Consider the following 22,348-nt stretch of genomic DNA (forward strand, 5'->3'; position numbering starts at 1 on the left):
ATCTAAAACCCACTGCCAACGAGTCATTCTGACTCGTAGTGACCGTATAAGACAGGGTAGAACTGCCCCACAGGGTTTCCAGAGAGCGGCTGGTGGATTCGAACTCCAGCCTTTTGATTAGCAGCTGAGCTCAGAAGGGCTCCATCTTTAATCTAGAAAGGAATTATCTAAGTAAGTAGCATTACCCTTAAAGGTTTACAAGAAACAATTTGTGAAAATGTCGTGTTCATTTCTTAGCCGTAATAATTTACTGTTATATTTTATATGTAATGATTGAAAATGCCAAATGTGTTTAAACTGTTATTTATATATTTTATCACTGAAATTAATCATTAGAGACATTTTACTAAGTAACAAGTCTAAAAACTCAATGCAATACTATAAAAATTGCTCTTTGTATTGTTTTTAGAATAATACTTTCCATTTGGGCTACTTAGGATAGTTCAGATTTATATACGGTTAAAATATATAAGAAAAGTCTGACCAAACTGATAATCTGTTATTTATGTTAAGCTTAAAAAACCCGTTGCCATCAAGTCAATTCAGACCCATAGTGACCCTATAGGACACAGTAGAACTGACCCATAGAGTTTCCAGGGAGTGCCTGGTGGATTCGAACTGCCGACCTTTTGGTTAGCAGCCGTAGCTATTAACTGCTAAGCCGCCAGGGTTTCCAATTTTTAAACTTAGCTATTAAATATCTGAAAATATAATTCTTTAGACTTTTGGCTTTTAATAAACTGATTTGGGCATGCAACTACCCAAGGCTGAGGAAAGAACCATCTGAGAAGATTATGTGCAACAGTGCCCAGCGCTTATATAGAGCTGGGAATATTGCCTGTTATGTAAACATTTTAGTGCCGTTTGGGTAATATTCTTACAGTCTGGCTTGTATTTCTGTTTTTCCTCATTTGCCATAAGCAGCTTTGTCTTCTCTTATGTAAAAGTAAATTAGCTTTACTTTAAAAAAAAAAAAAAAACCTATTAAGTCCCTTTTTAAAAGTCTGCATCCTACCTTATGTTTTAGTTAAAATTACCACTGTCATGCCAACATTAATCAGTGAAATTAATTGCCTTGATTCTTAAAAAATTTTGAGCATTGATTAAGTAACAGAGAACACCGAAATATGTTGTCATCCTATTGTCATTTAATTTCTTAAAAGACCTTATAGTTATTTCTGTATCTCCTGTTTCCCACAAAGATTACTGTCAGAATCTATAAATCTACTGCTTTAGGTAGTTGAAGTTTGATGCCTGTTATGGATTGAGTTATGTCCCCGTAAAATAAGTGTTATAAATCCTAACCACTGTATCTGTGGTTATAATCCCATTTGGGAATGGGTTTTTTGTTATATTAATGAGGAAGTTTTAGTGTAGGGTATATCATGAGTAAATCTCTTTTGAGATATAAAAGAAGTAGATTAAGCAAGCAGAGATGGGGGGAAATAGATGCCAAGCTACAGGGAAATCTCCAAGGAACCAGAAAACCAAAGCTGAAAAGAGACAGGGACCTTCCCCCATTGCTCACAGAGAAAAGCCTTCCCATAGAACCGACACTCTGAATTCAAACTTCTGGCTTTCTGAACCGTGAGAAAATAAATTTCTGCTTTTTAAAGCTACCCATTTGTGGCATTTCTGTTATAGCAGCACTAGATAATTAAGACAATGCTTCATCACTTTTCTCGACTAATTTGGTTGTGATAAAGATAATTGAAAAGCAACCCAGAAATTAAATAATATAGGTGTTTCCACTGCTTACCAAGCTGGAGTAACAGGGACCAGATTTACCATCCCACCTGAAATGATGATAAATAAGTAAATAAGGAAATGAAACAAAAGAACACTAAAAGAAGTCCGAATATATGAAAAAATGGTTTTGAAGATGCTGGACTTCTGGCAACGAAGGTCACTAATCCCTGGGATACCTATGATTTTTCCAGTTTACTGCCTTGAGAAAGGTTTCTAGGCCAGGGAGCAGAGAAAAGGAACTCAGGCAGAGGCAGGCAGCTTCCTTGAATTGAGGCAAAGCTGAGAGTCCAGGAAGAACAAAGTAGATTAAATATGCAGGACAAATACTGGAGACGAGAGATCTGCACAGAGAGAAAACTGCACAAAGAGTTCTTCCCTGGAATATTTAGCAGAGTACTGATCGTTCCATGTGTGTGAGCAAGTTACCCAGGCTGGGGAAAGAACTACTGGAATGGATTGCATCTAGCCTTGCCCAGCACTCATAAAGACTGGGAATATTGGCTGTTCACTACTAGCCAGACTGGAAAACATCATCGTTTATGGGGCATTGAATAGAGTACTAAGAATGATCTTGCCTCAGAATATGCCTCTTTGCCTCAGTAGTAAAGAATAATTAGCTCTGGAATAAAATGTTGTCTGATCCTGCCTAACCAGTCTTGAAAGTAAGATCTAACAGAATTAGACTGTTTCCAGGTAACACACAGCCCCAGAACAAAGATTAAGAATATATAATTTAAAAATATCCAGCACCGAACAACATGAAATTCACAATGGTAGCCGATAAAAAATTATCAAGAATGCTTCATCTAAAGTACAATAAAAAAAAGTTAAAAAAAAATAAGAATGCAAAGAAGCAGTTAAATACAGCACATGATGGGGAGAAAAAAAAATCAACAATGTGAAACCAACCTAGAACTGACAGATGTTAGCAAACAATAATAACAGTTCTAACTGTATCCCAGATGTTCAAAAGTTAAGTAGAGACATGGAAGATTTAAAAAGAAAAAAAAGCCTCAAATCAAATTTCTTGAGATGAGAAATGCACTAGATAGAATTAGCAACAGATTAGGAATTCTGGACAAAAAGATAGCGAACTTGATGAACCCTAGAGAAGTCACAAAACAAGGGATTGTAGCTAATAAGCCAACATACGAGATAAAATGGAGTAATAAAAAGATACGATATATCCAAAAGAAGGCAGAAAAAGGAAAATATGAGAAAACAAGTAGCAAGATGACAGGCTTAAATCTAACCATCATATTAAATATAAACATCTAAAAACCTTTATTTAAAGGCAGAGATTGTCAGATTGGACAGAATAGCAAAACTGAACTATATGCTGCATATAAGTAACTCACTTTAAATATAAAGACATACTATGCGCTTCAAAAGACACAGTAGAATAAAAAGAATAGCCACAGACTGGAATAAAATATTTGCAAAGCATTTATCTGAGAACTTTTATTCAGAATATATCTGATAAAGAACTTTTGTATTCAGAATATATAAAGAACTTTCAAAACTCAATTAGAAGAAAGTAAACTTTTTTTTAAATGGGCAAAACATTTGAACAAACATTTCATGAAATAATGTCAAGTATATTAAAAGATGCTCACATCAATCATTAGGGAATCGTAAATTAAAAGTATCATGGGATCCCTCACACCTGTTGTAATGGCTAAAATTTAAAAAGACCATACTAGGTATTGTAGAAGTTGTGGAAGAACTAGGACTCACACTGCTGGAGGGAATGTAAAATGGTTCACCTACTTTGGAACACAGTTTGGCAGCTTCTTAAAAAGCTAAATACATACTATATGATCCAGCAATTTTACTTCTAGGATTTTACAAAAACCAAGAGGAAAAAAAAACAAAAACGTATGCCTATACAAAGACTTGTACATTAGTGTTCATAGCAACTTTATTTTTAATAGCCCAAAACTGAAACAACCCAAATGTTCTTCAACAAGTGAATGGATAAATGAATTATAGTATACCTATACAGTGGCATAAGGAGCCCTAAATGGCACAGTGGTTAAGCACTTGGCTGCTAACCAAAAGGTTGGCAGTTCAAACCAGCTTCTCCACAGGAGAAAGATGTGGCATGGGGCAGTTCTGCTCTGTCCTGTATGGTCACTGTGAGTCAGAATTGACTCAGCGACAATGAGTATACAATGGAATACTATTCCATAATGAAAAAGGATTGAACTGTTGATAAAAGCAACAACGTGCATGAATCTCAGAATAATTATCCTATAATACTGAGTGGAAGAAGCCAGAGAAAAATGAGAATATACTGTATGATTCCATTTATAAAAAACTCTAGAAAATGCAGACTGATCTGTAATGATAGCGTATCAGAGATGTTACCTGGTATGGGGCAGGAGGGAAGAATTGTATAGAGGTAGCAAGAAACTTGGGAATGATAGATATGTTCACTATCTTGATTTGATTATGGTCTTATGGGTACATGCATATGTCAAAAAGTATCAAAATACAAATTTTAAATATGTACAGTTTCTTGTATGTTAATTTTACCTCAGTAAAGCTGTTAAAATGTTTAAAATATATAACATATACACTAACAACCTCAAGAAGTTTTAGTAGTTATGAATATGATTTGTTTAGCTTAATGAATTCTTCAAGATTGAATAGTGGCAATATTCAGTGTACTGGGTGGTACAGTCTGGTGTTTGAAATAGTAGAAAAGAGAAATATACTCATTAAGAGAATATTTAATTTATTTAATAATGTAGCTTTTTAGCATAAACCCTATATTGAAAATACGTAAAATATATCGCACTTGTGCAGTTGTTAATTTCCTAAAGAAAATCTTTTCTCCTAAATATATCCATTTATATTTTCTTCACATTAGCTTAAAACAATGATTTAAAGACTTTTAAAGTATCTTCAGTCCAAAGAATAGTCTGCTTTAATTTTATTTTTGAAAATAAAAATATGTGTTTGAAAACTTAGTAATTTGAGTGAATGTTTAATGGCTATGTTTTTCTTTGGCTAGTATGCACTGGAACGGCTGAAGGTCATGTGTGAGGAAGCTCTGTGTAGTAACCTTACAGTAGAAAATGTTGCTGATACCCTTGTCCTTGCAGATTTGCACAGTGCAGAACAGTTGAAAGCACAAGCCATAGACTTTATTAATAGGTAAGCTATGCTTGTATTTCAGTAGGCATGACATCTTCAACATTTTTCCACCAGACTTTTTTTTAAGTGTTTTTAAATCTTCAATGCAGGTGCAGTGTACTTCGACAGCTTGGGTGTAAAGATGGGAAAAACTGGAACAGCAAGTAAGATGACATCAGTTTCTGACCTAAAGTTGATTTGCATAAATGAGATGAAATGTTTGCATAACCTTTGGTTCGTCTACAGTAAATACAAATCCAGATGTTAGTTATATGAAGAAAACTGCCAGTTATTTTAAAAAGTTATTTGACTACTTAATGGATCTTGAGCCACGTGCTTCCATGTAGATCAGCTTCTAATGCGAACTGGGATGGGTGCTCTAATTTCTTAAGCACACATACTCACATAGTATATATCCAAATCCAGGTGTTTAAGGGCTGATAGAAATTTAATCCCTGCCCTTTCAGAAAGTATTTCTAAAAATATGGGTAATATTTATTTTATCCCATGAGGAATGTGGTCTACAGATTTGCCTAGAAAGTCTTTACATTTGAATGCTAACCCACTGCTTCTTAAGTTAGCCAAGTATCTTGCACTGATAGCTGCTTAATATTCCAAAAATACTAATAACTTGATCTTTCCTTCTCCCTGGTAAAACTGTAAAGGGTGAGGTAGTTGATAACACCTTTCTAAGTCTGGATCTTGTGAATATAGACAATTTGAACAAATGACAATTCTGAGATCCTTTGTACTTAGCCACGTTCAAGTTCTAATTTTACGGTTAAGAAAATATAAAATGCATTATATAACTTTTTATATAACATTATATAACTTTTTCAGTGTTAAAAAATAATTTTATATCCCCTAGAGAAGCTGTGCTGTGTGTATAGGCCTTCAAAAAGGTATTTGTTGAATAAATAAATGAAAATAAATATCAGGTATATTAAGGGGTATCTGTGTGTTTCTACGCACACACACAGAGTTCTAGGAGCCCTGGTGGCACAGTGGTTAAGAGCTCAGGCTGCTAACCCAAAGGTCAGCAGTTTGAATCCATCAGCCACTCTGTGGAAACCCTACGGGGCAGTTCTACTCTGTCTTGTAGGGTCACTTACAGTAATCGACTCAACAGCACACAGCAACAACAACATGTGTTTGTTTCTAAACAGCTAATTGAAATGATGAATGTAATGGCATTTTAATGTCAGGTAAATATTTTAAAAAAGGTTTTGTTGATACCAGCTACCATTTAGATCAGCAAACATTTTTCTAGTATCTACTATGTCTTAAGCACCTTGCTAGGGTGCTGGATATAAAAAGAATTTTGAGATAAAATTCTTGTTTTTGAGAAAATTATCTACTGAAGGAGACAGATACATGTAGATATCACTTCATTATAATATGATAAGGTATATGATAAAGGAGGCTATGGACAGGGCACTTGACTAAGCCTAGAGATTTAGGGATGGCTTTCTGGAGATGACTGAGCTGAGTCTTAAAACATGAAATGAATAGAAGTTAGAAAAACTTAAGAAGGGAGTAACATGTTGCAGGTAGAATGGATAGCATGGACTGAAGTACAGAAGCATGAAGCAGTAGTTGATCATTCACTTGACAGATACTTGTATTTATTGTCCAGTAAGTTCCCAAGGCATATTGCTCAGTACAGAGAACATAGTGGTGAATATGACAGATGTTTTCCCTGCTTTTATGGGGTTTATGGTTTCGTAGCAGATAAATAGGCATTAAAGAAATAGTTGCAATAAAATGTAATGATAGGGAACCTATAGCATAGGGGCATATAGCAAAGGCGCCTAACCTGATCTAGGGGTCAGAGAAAGCCTTTCCAAGTAAGTATATAAATGAAGACCTGAAGTATTGCTAGGATTTATCCTGGTGAGTAGGTTGGAAGAGAGGTGAGTGTATCCCCAGAATAAGGGAATGAGATGTGCAAAGTTTTGACAAAACATTGATGAGATGATGGAAAGACCAGTACAAAGTTATGAGAAGACAGAGGTTATGGGAAGAAACTAGAGCAGTAGATGGAGATCTATTCTGGAAGGCTGTGTAATTAGCATTAGAGCTTTTTGACATTATTTGATGAGTAATGGAAGTCAGTGAAGGGTTTTAACCTGGGATTGGGTGTGATTAGGTTTGTGGTTTTAACAGTCTCTGTGTATTCAGGGTGGAGAATGGATACTGGAGAGGTTGTAGGGGTTTGAGGATATTGAAGAATAAGGTAGACCAGTTGGAAAGTTATCGGAGTAGTTCAGGCAAGAGATGAAAGGTGACATTAGACTTGATGGGTGACAGTGAGACTAGAGAAAAATTAAAGGATATAAGAACTTTTTGGAGTAAGAATATACAATATTTGTATATTTTTTGGATGGTGGATAGGTGCAAGGGAGAGAAGGAAGGAGGCAAGGCTAACTAGGTTTCTTGCCTGAGCATTTAGGTGTTTGCTTTGATTGCTTAGTGAGAGTATGTTGTACATCAAGTACAATAATCAGTTCAGTACTGAGTATAAAATGTCAGCACATGGGAGGTGGAAAGCTAGAGAGAGGAAATAGCAAACTGGCACTAGGGGGCTTTGTTTGTTTCCCTTTATGAAGAACTTGGATCCAGGCATTGGGGAGTAATAACAGAGGTTGTGATACAGTTGTGTTTATGTTACTAGCATCATGGAAGCTGGATTTGAGAGCAGCAAGAGAGCAGATCAGAAGACATATTAGGAGACCTGAAATATGTGATAGATTTCCATCGCCAGGTCTGTCTTCTGAGGCACCTTTGGGTGGGTTTGGACTGCCTACCTTTTGGCTAGTAGTCAAGCACTTAACCATTTGTGCCACCCAGAGACTCCAAAGGGAGAAGAGTAGAGGACAGTGGTTAAAACGCTAGACAAAAACCTGTGTGAAAGGAGCAGATAAAAGAAGAGAGAGTTCTTGAAAGAGCTGGTACAAAAATGGTAGCAATAGGAGTAGAAAGAACTATGGAAATTCGTATCACATACTTCCAGAAAAATTTAATAGTTTCAGTTGCAACAGAAAATACCAGTAAGATAAAGATAATATTTTAATGAATTCAAATGATTTGAATACACTGAGGTAGACAGCAATGTTAAAAACATTTTGAAATCCATAAATTAAAAAAATGACGTTGCATCAATACCATTTTCAAAAATACTCTTAAGTAAACATCTCTTATTTTTATTTTTCAGCCAAGCAACAGACATAATGGAAACAGCGGGGTGGAAATCCATGATTCAGTCTCACCCTCATCTAGTAGCAGAAGCCTTCCGAGCACTAGCATCTGCACAGTGTCCACAGTTTGGCATTCCACGCAAGCGACTAAAACAGTCCTGAAATCTTCCATGAACTGTAGAAAAATGGCAATGACTTTTACTCCTCCAGGTCCAGAAGGATTCTCATACACGAACCATAAGCAAGAGTTGTTTCTGTTTTCCTGTCCACAGAACAGAAACTGAAAAAGCATATTGCTGGCTTTTCAGGTGGATAATTTATGGTTTATTCTTCAGCTTTAAATTAGACTGATAATACTCTAATTCACTTCAAGGCCTTAAATTATCTTCAATGACTTCTCTTGTTCATATAATACTTTAATTTTTTTATTGTGCCTTGTCATTTTGACCAAGGCTATGCAGGATTGCACTAGCTCCATAATGCAGTAATATTGATAACTGAAGATATTAAGTTTCAAAAGGATCTTCCATTATTTTGAGAAAAACAAAATGAATTTTTATAGGGTTTGTCCTATGCTATCTTTTCAAAGGTTAAAACTAGGTTCTCCTTAAAAGCACTTGTATTGGAGATTACCAAGAATGTCTCCAGTCTAAGTTCTATGAATACAGGAGAACCTGCTTACCTTCAAGGTAGGTTATGGCAATACACTGCTTCAATTCTAATTTATTTTTCATTTCAGGGGGCAAATATGCAATGAGTTGGCCCAAATTTTTAGTAAAGTTTGTGATGTTTGTATGTTAACTGTTCAACAAACTAAGAGAAACATAAACTTTTGCTTATGTTTCTTTGTGGGTTTTATCCCAAGTTTACAATGAAAGCATGTTCTGTGCTGAAGTAATTTTTTTTTTTTTTAATTTATATGTCCTGGTGGCACAGTGGTTAAAGTGTTCAGCTGCTAACTGCAAAGCTGGCAACTTGAACCCACCATCTGCTCACCCCACCAACTGCTTCATGGGATAAAGATGTGGCAGTCTGCTTCATTAAAGATTTGCAGCCTTGGGAACCCTGTGGGACAGTTCTACTCTGTCCTGTAGGGTTGCTATGAGTCAGAATCGACTCAGCGTCAGTGGGTTTGGTTTTTGGGGTTTATGACCTACATTTATATGAAGAATTCTGTAGATGTTAAAAGTAAGGATGACCAAATGTAAATTTAATGAGTGGGCCAATTAAGAAAGATATATATGCACTTTTGATGTGTAACTTTTGTATGCTGAATGGTACATATATTTTTTTGCTTTTGAGGGAATTAATAACATATAATTAATTGTGTCTTAACTTTTGAAAGAGTTTTTTTAAGACGGAGGCAACTGGGTTGTTTGTGATAATAGATAAGAAAGATATCCTTGATTATAGTTAAATTGGTTTGAATTTCAGATATTCATTATTGAATTCATTCCTATTTTATCACACTTTGGAGAAGGCACCTGAACAATAAGAAATCCTGGACAGTCTACTCTCCTTCTAGAAACAATGAACTGATACTGCGTGCCTGTGGGGTGTGCACACTAAAGGAGAGAACCCTTAGAGTATGTCAGGGCACACTATGAAACTTCTTCCCCCTACTTCTCCTTACTGTTTCAGTTACTGTACTAACATTGTGGATGATGTTGAAATTCTGCATAATGTGAACAGGATAAACTATTTATATAAACTGCTTTTCATGGGCCAGTTCTTTATTATAAATGAGTGTTAGCTTTAAACACATACACATGCTCAGTGTTTGATAACTGTTTTAGTGGCAGTCTGTTCTGGTGCCACTGTCCTGGGGAGAGATCAGTGTTAGGTTCACTGTAACAGGGACCGTATGCCTCTTAGGTGAGATTAATGTTTGACCACAAGGGAAAAAGTGTGTCACTGGAAAAAAAGCATATGCCTATATATTTGCTTATATAACTTTATTCTCCAGATTAAAATTTGTATAATTTGTTTATTTAGTGTTTGAATTCAGGACAGAAGGAAAAAATGAAACTTGAGGTTTTAAACTAGATTTTATTTTTGCTATCTTGTTATTAGATATTCATTGAACAATTCTAGTATATCAAAAGAGTGATTCATATTTACATTGAAAAAACACTGTCAGGTAAGCATTTGTTATCCACAAACTGGAGTTTGAAAAGATCATATTTTCAGATATCTTAGTTTCTTTCTATGTAGTTCAGTTGAATTTTTGTTGTGTTAACTTAAATTTGAGATTGGAAGAATCTCTTGGGCTAGAGTAAAGGTTTTTACCTGTTAATAGACTCCCTCATATGTAAGATATAGGGTTCGGAAGCTCACTTTCTTAACTCCGCTGTAAGATTGAGCCCGTTAAGTTTACAATGTGAGATTTAAAACATACACATACACTTTTAATTTAAGAACTTGCTAGGGTCTTACAAGAAAAAAATTCCTTCCTCAGGCTATAGAATTTTGTTGTCGTATATTATAAAAATCCTGGTGTCTCCGTTTATATCAAACGCACACAGGCACATTGTGAATGAATTCACTGCTAAAATCTACATCTCTAACATAGTGACTTCACAAATAATATGGTATTACAAACATTTCAGCTTGTCCTTCCTTTAATGTTTATTGTAAATCTTAAGGATTTTATTATAAAGATTTTTTTTTAAGTTTGGTAGCACATTTTTTACCAAAAATGTCAAACACTGTGCTATAAATGCAAGAATATCCACATTTGTAGAAGTGTCCACTTTTCAAATAATATATTGCCTACCATTTTACTAACAGAATCATATATGAGTTGATTTATTTTTTTATTTATTATGTATATTTTTGGTATTGGGGGTTCTTGAGGCAATGATAAAAAACTGTTTATGTATTCTGAAATGAGTGCTCTAATAGCTTTTTTTTTTTTTTCAATTTTAGACCACACACATTGTTTTCAATAGGAACAGATTCTGTCCAGAACAGTCTTGCCTTTTGAACTATCTGCCTGCTCCTGGTTCCCTTTTCTCACCTAAACAGGGCTTCTCCTTAGAAATGTAGTGAGCGGTTTTAAATGTTACATATTATAAAAATAACCATTGGAGAACCGTTCTTCAGTGTAAGATTTAGAAACACTATATTTGTGCCTTTTTTTCTTTTTCAATTTTAACATGCATTGGTATTTGGAGCACAAATATGAAGGTGCCATAAATTATGGCTTGCCAATGTTACCTCCTTGAATACTCATGTGTCATTGTCTTGGAATAGTAATTGGAGAACCTTGCATGTATTACATGGTCATTTGTGTGTATGTGTGTGTGTGTGTATGTGTGTGTATATTTGCTTGTATATTATATTTGGTTGTGTGTGTTGTGTTCAAAAGAATGCATTTCTGAAAATAGGACTCAGTTAAATGTTGAAAGTTCAGGTTAGTTGAAATATTTCATTTAAATGTGCTTTATTTTGGGGAAGATTGATAAAGGAAATTATAATTCTCAAAAATGTGACCAATTTACTGGATGATGAAATGTGAAAACAGTGCCTTTTTAGGAACATCAGTTGTAAAATTAAGTTTAAAAATATTAACGATCTCTTAAAAAGTTGTCATGAACATTATTGGCTTACTTTTAAACTAGACCTAAGTTAGCGGTTAAATTGTAGAAAGTATGATTACTAATTTACGTGCCCCTTTGATTTTTGTGCAAATTTAAAATCTAAGAATTCTTTATAAAATCATAGATGCCACCCAGTGTTTCTAACTAGAACAGGAATTTTGTTCAATAAGTAAAGTTTTATGAAAATCCAACTCAACAAGCTTTTCTCATAGCCAGGTATACCTGAAGAGGTGAATTACTCTAACTTGGACATTCGTGTTCTTCTTTTGATGGATAAAATAAAAATATTCACTATTCTTTCAAAATAAAGTGGATGGGTGGGTTTGTTTTAGCATCCTCAGATTGTAATGACAGCACTTTCAGCACACATACAAATATTTCCGAAGCCGTTTTTGTACAGATTACGAGCTCTACTTTATTTAAGTTTTCATGGAATGATGTAAATTTTAGGTCCAGTTGAACAAATATTGAGTGCCTACCATATGCAAGACTTCCTCTTCACTAGGAATGAAATCACCACACCGTGTCTTCTGTTTGCAGTACATAGACTTTGTGTTTGAAAAGGAATTCCTGTATTTAAATCTTTTTCTGTTAGAGTTTATCATTGTATACTGTAACCCAGTTAATTTTGGATTCAGGTTTTTAGAATGAAAATATAACTTAAGTGAGTCTCATTTTCGAAAATAAAATTCTGCTAAAATTACTTAAAATTAGTTCTGAGGGGAATTGATTTTCAAGATCAAATGTGTAAAGACTTATAATGAACTTTTCAGCCTCATTTTTAATCAGTTGATGTTAATGGTGAGATACATACTTTTTGTATCTTGTTGCTGAAAATATTTTTTGCATTTTGGCGCGTCGAGTTAAAATAAACTTGTTACTACTTATTCAGAATTAATTGGTTTATTTTGTGTTTATTTGAAAAATATGAACTCTTAGATTGGTATGATCTTTCAGAAGAGCCATATTTGATATGCTGACTTTTAAATCATGTATAGTAATTGTCTTTTCAACACAGGGAAGCTAGTATTTTTTAGAACCTACCGAAGATTTATGCCTTAACTTTGAGATATTTACACATATATTTGTTTTAACATATGCATACCATCAATAGGAAGCCCTGGTGACGTAGTGGTTAAGAGTTAACGGCTGCTAACCAAAAGGTCAGCAGTTCGAATCCACCAGGCACTCCTTCGAAGTCCTATGGGACACTTGTACTCTGTCCTTTAGGGTTGCTATGAGTCAAAATCGACTCGACGGCAATGGGTTTGAGTTTTGGGTTTATACTGTCAGTATTGAATGACTTATTCTAATATCATGCACCAATAATCTAACACTTAAGATTACTTTCTACCTAGCCCTCCTCCCCCTTCTTAATGTCACTTATCACAGACAACTTAATCATTTGCTGCTACCAAAAACAGCAGATTTGGGGCAGAGCATCCGTGGACCAGCTTAGTAACAGTAACTCAAAAATTGGTGCTTAAGAATTATGGCCAAGATGGTGGTAAAAATGCAGTGAAGTACCTCCTGCCATATACCCAACACACATATACACATGTACACACAAGCTGAATTCCCCTTAAAAAATAAAAGACCCCAAAACTTAGAACATTATCTATGCAATTATAGTAAAATAAGTGGTAATGTTCTAAACTCTACTGATGATCTATCTATATAAACATATACACACAATGTATATGTTATATATACATACACACACACACATATATATATATATACATACTCTATATCCTTTTTCTTCCTACTCTGCGGCAGCCAGCTCTCTTAGTACTTTATTTTGGAACATTGGAATGTGTTTCTTCCATTCTGCCGCCTCAAAATCATTTGTTTTCTAAGAAGGCAAAGCGGTATTTGCTTAGATCACTATTTTTAAATAGAAGATAAAGTGGTGGAAATCTTTGACATAATCTGTTGGTACTTTTTTTTTTTTTTTTTTTTGGTACCAAGGAAATTTGCATGCATCTGCAGTGGATATTGGAGCCCTGGTGGCACGGTGGTTAAGAGTTAGACTGCTAACCAAAAGCTCAGCAGTTCGAATCCACCAGCCACTCCTTGGAAACTCTATGGGGCATTTCTGCTCTGTCCTGTAGGGTTGCTATGAGTAGGAATCAACAGCAACGGGTTTTTGGTTTGCAGTGGATATTGGCAAACAGTTTGTCATTCCTGTTGTGACTGCTTCGTTTCCACCTCTGACTCTGTCTCATGTCCCACACCCTTAGTCCTTTTGTAGAGAATTCAGGTGCAGCCTTGTGGCAGTCTGTGAAATAGCGGCCAAATAATTCCCATAGTATCTAATCTTACCTTTTGCTCAGATTCACACCAGGCCTTAATAAAGAGTAAAGAGAGAAAAATTAATAGGCTTATGAATAACAATTGCAATACAAAAAAAAAAAAAAGTACCCTGAAGACTCTCGTATACACTTTGCTTTAAAATAATTCATTGCCATAAGCAGAAGGTTATTGAATGTGTATACTTTATAAAGTGCTAAAAAAAATTGCAGGTAATTACAAAAGCTGAACAGGCATAGAAGAGGACAAATAAAAATGACAGGCAATTGAAAAAGGATAGTAAAATTAAGTGTTAACTTGATCAAACTTGAGAGAGAATAAAGCAGAAACTTGAATCAGTAGAAGACAAAATTGAGAGATGCTCCCAGATCACAAGGACAAGAATAGAGATGAAGTGATTCAGTTTAATATCTATCAACAGTTGATTAAATGGATTGACTGACACTCTGCTGAACTCTGAAGTCTATTGTCTCAGAGAAAGCACAACTAAAGAATACAGTGTGTGGTAATGGCTGATAGAAGCACAAGAGGTGGGTGTGGAAGTCCCGGATAGCCTTCCTAAGAAAGTGATCTCTTAATTGAGATTGAGTGGAAGTTAGGCTGTTTAGTGGGGGTGTCATCTAATCCATGATGTGGCATACCAGAGGTGGGGCAATGTTCATGTGGAACATTTGTGGGAATGAAAATGATTATACCCCAGTGTGTAAAAGGAAGAGAAGACTAATGTTTAAACCAGTAAGCAGGGACCATGCATTTTTATAGGCCTTATTAAAGAGGTTGGACTTAACCTATGAGTATTGAGGGGTTTTAAGTGGGGTTGTGTTATGATATTCAACAAGCTGTAAATCTTTAGTTAATTTAGGGGGCTAGATTCGTAGCAGGAGTCTTTGGGTGGCACAGTTTGTGATCGACTGCTAACCAAAAGGTTGGCAGTTCAAACCCACCCAAAGGCACCTCTGAAGAAAGCCTAGTGATCTGCTTCTGAAAGGTCACAGCCATGAAAACCCTATGGAGTGCAGTTCTACTCTGCAACACTGGGGTTGCCATGTGTCTGAATAGACTCAAACAGCAATTGGTTAGTTAGATTGGTAGCAGGGAGATCCTCTTAAGACATGAAGAATATTAGTACTCTGTGCTAGGCTAGTGCCATTGAGACGGAGAAAAAGGGAGAAATTTGAGAGGAAATATTGATAGGACTTGGAAATAAATTGCATATGGGAAAAGGGAGAGAGGAGTCAAGAGTGACTGCCAGGTTTTGCATTAGAGCAATCGTTTTGGAGAGTAGCACCATTCACCGATGACAGCAGTCACAAGAGTAAGAGCAGTTTTGGAAGAAAAACTGATTTTTATTTGGAGCCTGTTGACATTAAGATTCCTATGGGGCATTCTGGTAGGATATACAAATCTTAAACTTGAGAGTGATCTGGGTTATAAAGTCAAGAATTGACTGTAGACAAATGATAATTGGTGTATATAGGCTGAGGGGAAGACAACTCAGAGCAAATACAAATTAAAGGGACAGGCAGAGAAAGAAGGAGCATCCAAAAGTGGAAGAATAATCAAAGATACAACCAGAAGAATGTCTATTCTATAAGGTGAAAAGAGAATGTTTTATGAGAAGGAGTGGCTAATAGTGTCAAATGCTGATGAGCCTTCAAGTATGAAACTAAAATATAAAGTAGATTTTTTAGAGAGGAGATGAAAGGAGTCTTTGGAGCGAGGAAAGAATCACTGGAGTGAGTGAGGAAATGGATGCTCCAAGTATAGAACATGGGAAGTTTGGTGAAGATGGCAAAGGGGAACTGTAGCTAAAGAATGGGATAAAAGGATGACCTTTTTTTTGTTTGTTCGCTTTTCATTTTGTTGGAAGGAGTGTCAGTATATTAAGGAGTCTTAGAATACAAACAGGATTTCTGGGGTCCTAATCAGAAGAGAAGAGGAATGGAATCAGGTCCCAGACAGGAAGATGTCCATAACATGAGGTAAGGAGAAATGCATGGATGCAGAATAAGATTTGTGCTTTTTTTTTTTCCCCCTTCGAAAGTCGATGTTATACTCGTTTTATGTCTTTTATTCCTTGTGAAGTCATCTATTCAGTAAAGAAGGTGGCCGATTGGTAGAGCAGGGGTCAGCACACTTATTTTGCGAAGAGCAAGATAGTAAATATTTTACACTTTGCGGACAATTGGGTCTCTGTCCCACCTACTTAACTATGCCATTATAGTACAAAAAGCAGCCAGCGACAATCATAAATAAATGAGTGTTGCTGTGTTTTACTAAAACTATTTACAAAAGTAGGCAATGGACTGGATTTGACCTTTGTGCTATAGTTGGCTTGTTTAAAGGTTTGAGGAGAACAAAGAAATAATGTGGAGAAAAAACCATGGATGGCCCAGTTGAGCTTGGAGGCCGTGACTTTGTATAAGATGAGTTGAAAAGACCTAATATTTACATAATTTGTTAATAAGGAAATAATTGGAATAGAAGTAGTGATTAAAGATATTAGAAAATCATTTTTCATAAAAAATACAAATTTTAGAAATGGGAAAATTCATAGTGCTCCAGGGGGAATTCATGAATAGATATCCAAACATACGGATATCCAGACATACTGGGTAACTTTTAAATTGAGATGATAATAACAGCATCCAAGCAATAAATAAACATATAAAAATCTTATTTCCCCGATAACACTTCTCTACATCAATGGACAGTGAACAATTAACCAAACTTAAAGTGAAAAAAAAAAAAAAATTTGTGTTTGTGTGTTTTAGGTGAAACTTCACAGCATATATTAGTTTTTCATTCAAAAATTTATATACAAATTGTTTTGTGACATTGGTTGTAATCCCTGCAGTGTGTCAGCACTCGGTTTCCCTTTCCACCCTGGGTTCTGTGTGTCCATTCATCCAGTTTTCCCATCCTTTCCTGCCTTCTCAGCTTTGCTTTTGGGCAGATGTTGCCCATTTGGTCTTGTATACTTGACTGAACTAAGAACCACGTTTCTCACATGTGTTCCTGTTTGTTTTATAGGACTGTCTGATATTTAGAAAAGGCAGACCTCAGGAGTGGCTTCAGTTCTGAGTAAGCCATTTTCTCAGAGGTTCCTCCAGTCTCTGTCAGACCAGTAAGTCCTGGTCTTTTCTGTGAACTTGAATTTTGTCCTACATTTTCCCCCCGCTCTGTTCAGGACCCTCAATTGTAATCCCTGTCAGAGCAGCACCATCTACTTCTTCTGGGCTCAGGCTGGTGGAGGCTGAGGTTCATGTGGTCCATTAGTCCTTTGGACTAATGTTTTCCTCGTGTCTTTTATTTTCTTCATTCTCCTTTGCTCTGAACATAATGGGAACAATAGATGTGTCTTAGATGGCCCCTAGCAAGCTTTTAAGACCCTAGAGGCTACTCACCAAAGTAGGATGTAGAACATTTTCTTTTTGAATTACGTTATGTCAGTTTTCCTAGATGGCACCTGAGACCATGGTCCCTAGCCCTCAGCCCCAGTAACTTTGTCCGTCAAGGTGTTTGGATGTGTCTAGGAAGCTTCTATAAATTCTCCTTGTTCAAGTTGTGTTGCCTTCCCCTATACTGTGTGTTGTCTTTCCCCTCACCAAAGTTAACACTTTTCTACTGTCTAGTTAGTGATTTCCCCTCCCCAGCCCACCCCCATAACCATCAAAGATTGTTTATTTTTTTCTGTGTGTAAACCTTCTCTTGGGTTTTTATAATAGTGGTCTCATACAATATTTGTCCTTTTGTGATTGACTTATTTCACTCAGCATAATGCCCTCCAGATTCATCCACGTTGGAAGATGTTTCATGGATTCATCGTTGTTCTTTATCGTTGAGTAGTATTCCATTGTGTATATGTACCATAATTTGTTTATCCATTCATCTGTTGATGGGCACTTAGGTTGTTTCCATCTTTTTGCTACTGTGAATAATGCTGCCATGACCATAGGTGTGCATATGTCTATTCGAGTGATGACTTATTTCTCTAGGATATATTCGTAAGAGTGGGATTGCTGGATCATATGGTATTTCTATTTCTACCTTTTCAAGGAGGCGCCATATCGTTTTCCATAGTGGTTATACCATTTTACATTCCCACCAGCAGTGCATAAGAGTTTCAATCTACCCGCAACCTCTCCAACATCTGTTATTTTCAGTTTTTTTGATTAGTGACAGTAATGTTGGGGTGAGATAGTAAGTATCTCATTTGTGGTTTTGATTTACATTTCTCTAATGGCTAATGATCATGAACATTTCCTCATGTGTCTTGTTAGCTGCCTGAATTCTTCTTTGGTGAAGTGTCTGTTCATATCCTTTGCTCATTTTTTAATTGGATTATTTGTCTTTTTGTTATTGAGGTTCAAGTATTGTGTAGATTTTAGAGATTAGACCCTTATCAGATGTCATAGTCAAGAAATTTTTCCCACTCTGTGAGTTCTCTTTTTACTCTTTTGGTGAAGCCTTTTGATGAGAATAAGCGTTTAATTTTTAGGAGCTCCCAGTTATGTAGTTTATCTTCTGGTGTTTGTGTGTTGTTAGTTATGGTTCGTATACTATTTATGTCATGTTTTAGGGCCCCTAGTGTTGTCCCTATTTTTTCTTCCATGATCTTTATCATTTTAGGTTTTATATTTAGGTCTTTGTTCCATTTTGAGTTACTTTTCGTATTTAGTGTGAGATAGGGATCCTGTTTCATTTTTTTTACAGACAAACATTCAGGTTTCCCAGCACCATTTGTTAAGAAGACTGTCTTTTCACCATTTAATGGACTTTGGTCCTTTGTCAAAGATCAGCTAACAATAGGTGGGTGGATTTACATCTGGGTTCTCAGTTCTGTTCCATTGGCCTATGTGTCTGTCGTTGTACCAGTTCCAGACAGTTTTGACTACCGTGACTCTGTAGTAGGTTCTGAGATCCGGTAGTGTGAGGCCTCCTACTTTGTTCTTTTTCTTCAATAATGCTTTGCTTATCCAGGGCCTCTTTCCTTTCCATATAAAGTTGGTGATTCGTTTTTCCATCTCGTTAAAGAATACTGTTAGCATTTGGATCAGGATTGCATTGTATCTGTAGATCACTTTGGGTAGGATTGACATTTTCATAATGTTAAATCTTCCTATCCATGAACATGATATGTTTTTCCATTTATAGAGTCTTCCTGTCCATGAGCATGGCATGTTTGAGTTTTTGCAGTAGTATTTTGTAGTTTTCTTTGTATAGGTCTTTTACATCCCCAGTTAGATTTATTCCTAAGTATTTTATCTTTTTAAGGGCTATTATAAATGGTATTGTTTTCCTTATTTCCTTTTCGAAGTTCTCTTTGTTGGTGTGTAGGAATCCAACTGATTTTTAGATGTTGATCTTGTATCCTGCTACTCTGCTGAATCTTTCTATTAGTTCCAGTAGTTTCCTTGTGGAATCTTTGGGGTTCTCTATATATAGTATCATATCATCTGCAAATAGGAATAATTTTACTTCTTCCTTTCCAGTTTGGATACCCTTTATTTCTTTTTCTGGCCTTATTGCAGTAGCTAGGACTTCCAGCACAATGTTAAATAGGAGTGGTGATAAAGGGCATCCTCGTGCCTGTTCTCAGGGGGAATGCTTTCAGACTCTCTCCATTGAGAATGATGTTGGCCATTGGTTTAGTATACCAAAAAACCCAAACCCGTTACTGCCAAATGATTCCAACTCATAGCAGCCTTATAGGACAGAGTAGCACTGACCCATAAGGTTTCCAAGGAGCAGCTGGGGGATTCGAACTGCTGACGTTTTGGTTAGCAGCCATAGCTCTTAACTACTGCACCACCAGGTCACCTGGTTTAGTATAGATGCCCTTTACTATGTTGAAGAATTTCCCTTCTATTCCTATTTTATTGAGAGTTTTTATCAGGAATAGGTGTTGGACTTTATCAAATGCCTTTTCTATGTCTATTGAGATGATCATGTGATTCTTTTGTTCTATTTATGTGGTAGATTAAGTGGATTTATTTTATAATGTTGAACCATCTTTGCATACCTGGTATGAATGCTGCTTGGTCATGGTGTATTATTTTTTTCATATGATGCTGAATTCTATTGGCTAGAATTTTGTTGAGAATTTTTGCATTTATAGTCATGAGAGATATTGGTGTATAATTTTCTTTTATTATATCTTTGCCTGACTTTGGTGTCAGGGTTATGCTGGCTTCATAGAATGAATTCAGGAGTATTCCTTCCTTCTCTATGCTCTGAAATAATTTGGTTTGAGCTAGTCTCTGAAAGTTTGGTAGAACTCTCCAGTGAAGCCATCCGGGCCAGGGCTTTTTTTTGTTGGAAGTTTTTTTTTTATTACCTCTTCAATCTCTTCTCTTGTTACGGGTCTGTTCAGATTTTCTATCTTAGCTTGTGCTAGTTTAGTCAGGTAGTGTGTTTCTAGAAATCTGTCCATTTACTCTAGGTTTTCAAATTTGTTGGAGTACAGTTTTTCATAGTATTCTGTTGTGATTCTTTTTATTTCAGTTGGGTCTGTTGTAATGTCCCTATCTCATTTCATATTTGGGTTTTTTGCTTCCTGTCCTGTTTCTCTTTTGTCAGTTTGGCCAGTGGTTTGTCAATTTTGTTGATTTTTTTCAAAGAACCAACTTCTGGTCTTGTTGAATCTAGAAAAAAAATTTTACTTGACCCAAGAATTCTTATTTAGTGATTCATTTCTAAAATTAACATTTAAATTATATAGAAGCATTTTTAAAAAGTATATTAACGTAGTATCTGTAGCATAGGAAATGCCAAAACTTGATAAAAAATTAAGCTAAGCTTAGAAAGTTGAGGCTTAAAAGGAGTGGTAGTGAGTATAAAATAGTCAAACTGTTAGAGGGAAGTCTAACTTATTGTAGCATTATTTATAAATAGGAATGCAAAAGTCAAAGTGATCATTTGTTATAAATAAAAATAAAACTAATCAAGAGAAAGGGGAAATGAAGCAGATTTCTTGTTCTTCCATAATGGGGACTTAAAAATACTTTCTTAGTGATATTTAAACTTCGAGTTATAAACATTTAAGCCTTTTTTAAAATAATAAATTTTAAATATCCTCTGATAGAATTTAAAATAGACTGTGTTGTTGTGTTTTGTCAAGTCAATTCTGCCTCATAAAGACCCTACAGAACAGAGTGGAACTGCCCTTTAGGATTTCCTAGGCTGTAAATCTTTTCAGGAGCAGATCACCGTACCTTTTCTCCCATGTAGCCACCAGTGAGTTTGAACCACTGACAAGTGCTGAACCATTGCATCACCCACCCAATCCCATTGCCATTGAGTTGATTTTGACTTATAGCAACTCTGTAGGACAAAATAGAACTACCCCATAGGGTTTCCAAGGCTGTAAACCGTTATGGAAGCAGACTGCCTTATCTTTCTTCTGTGGAGTGGCTGATGTGTCCAAACCACCGAACTTTTGGGTAGCAGCCCAGTGCTAAACCACTGCACCACCAGAGCTCCTAAAATAGACTGTATAAAAATAACCTTCAAAGCAAAAACATTGTATGGATGTCTGTGTGTGTGTGAGAGAGAGTCAGAAAAAAATCAAAAACAATTAGAACACTAAAAGAGAAGACAAAGGTAACATTACAAAGGTCTAGCAGTATAGTATGACAAATTCAATAGGTTAAACTCCCCTACTAAAAACAAAACAAAACAAAAAAAGCTATTTAGTAATAATCTCATTCATCGGATTTTGCTAGCTGGGTCTATAATAGTGACAGAAAAATGCCCTATTCTGATGAAACTTAACAGTAAAATATAAATGCTGTGAAAGGGAAAATAGTAGTATAGAGCACATCTCAACAGTACCTAGTTGCTAGCCAGGAGCCAGAAGGAAGAGTGTTCAAGAAAGAACAAGTGTGAAGTCTCAGAGGTAACAAACATGGTGATTCAAGTCACTGAAATTCAATAGTGGTGGAAGGTGGTGCCTTTTAATGTGTTTGTGCATGTGTTGTCTTTTTGATTGGGGCAGGAATACAAATGAGAGAACTCGGAAGCAGTAAGTAGGTACGACTAGGATAATAAAGCCCTTTTAAGCTCTAAATTGCCCAAACTGACTGTGACGGTTAATGTTTTGTGTCAACTTGGCTAGGCCACGATTCTCAGTGGTTTGGCTGACATTGAACTGATTGCTCTTCCATAATGTAATATAATGTAATCACTTCCATGTCGAGATCTGCTATGAGCAGCCAATCAGTTGAAAGGGGAGTTTCCTTAGGGGTCACCTGACCTCTTGTTTTGAGGATGTTAGCCAGTAGCCTGCGGCATTACCTGCAGATTTTGGGATTCGCTGACTCCCGCAGCCTCTGTTTTTTTTTT

At 35.9% G+C, this 22,348-nt stretch overlaps 1 protein-coding gene across 6 annotated transcripts in view; it reads left to right on the top strand.

Annotated features, from left to right (window-relative positions):
• The window catches only part of SPOPL (speckle type BTB/POZ protein like), a 66,048-nt gene extending 53,465 nt beyond the window's left edge, over positions 1 to 12,583 (top strand). For 3 of the 6 annotated variants that reach the window (XM_023730208.1, XM_012555187.2, XM_023730209.1), the window contains 3 exons: positions 4,769 to 4,911; positions 5,001 to 5,054; positions 8,105 to 9,022. In XM_023730208.1, coding sequence (XP_023585976.1) covers positions 4,769 to 4,911; positions 5,001 to 5,054; positions 8,105 to 8,249 — 342 coding nt within the window. In that variant the 3' untranslated portion in view covers positions 8,250 to 9,022. Of the gene's footprint in view, positions 1 to 4,768; positions 4,912 to 5,000; positions 5,055 to 8,104; positions 9,023 to 10,160 lie in introns of those variants that run through there. The other 3 variants (XR_002823857.1, XR_002823858.1, XR_002823859.1) reach the window with 3 other exon arrangements.
• Positions 12,584 to 22,348: the final 9,765 nt, after the last annotated feature.

This window comes from Trichechus manatus, unplaced genomic scaffold, assembly GCF_000243295.1.
Source record: "Trichechus manatus latirostris isolate Lorelei unplaced genomic scaffold, TriManLat1.0 scaffold00033, whole genome shotgun sequence".
NCBI lineage: Eukaryota > Metazoa > Chordata > Mammalia > Sirenia > Trichechidae > Trichechus > Trichechus manatus.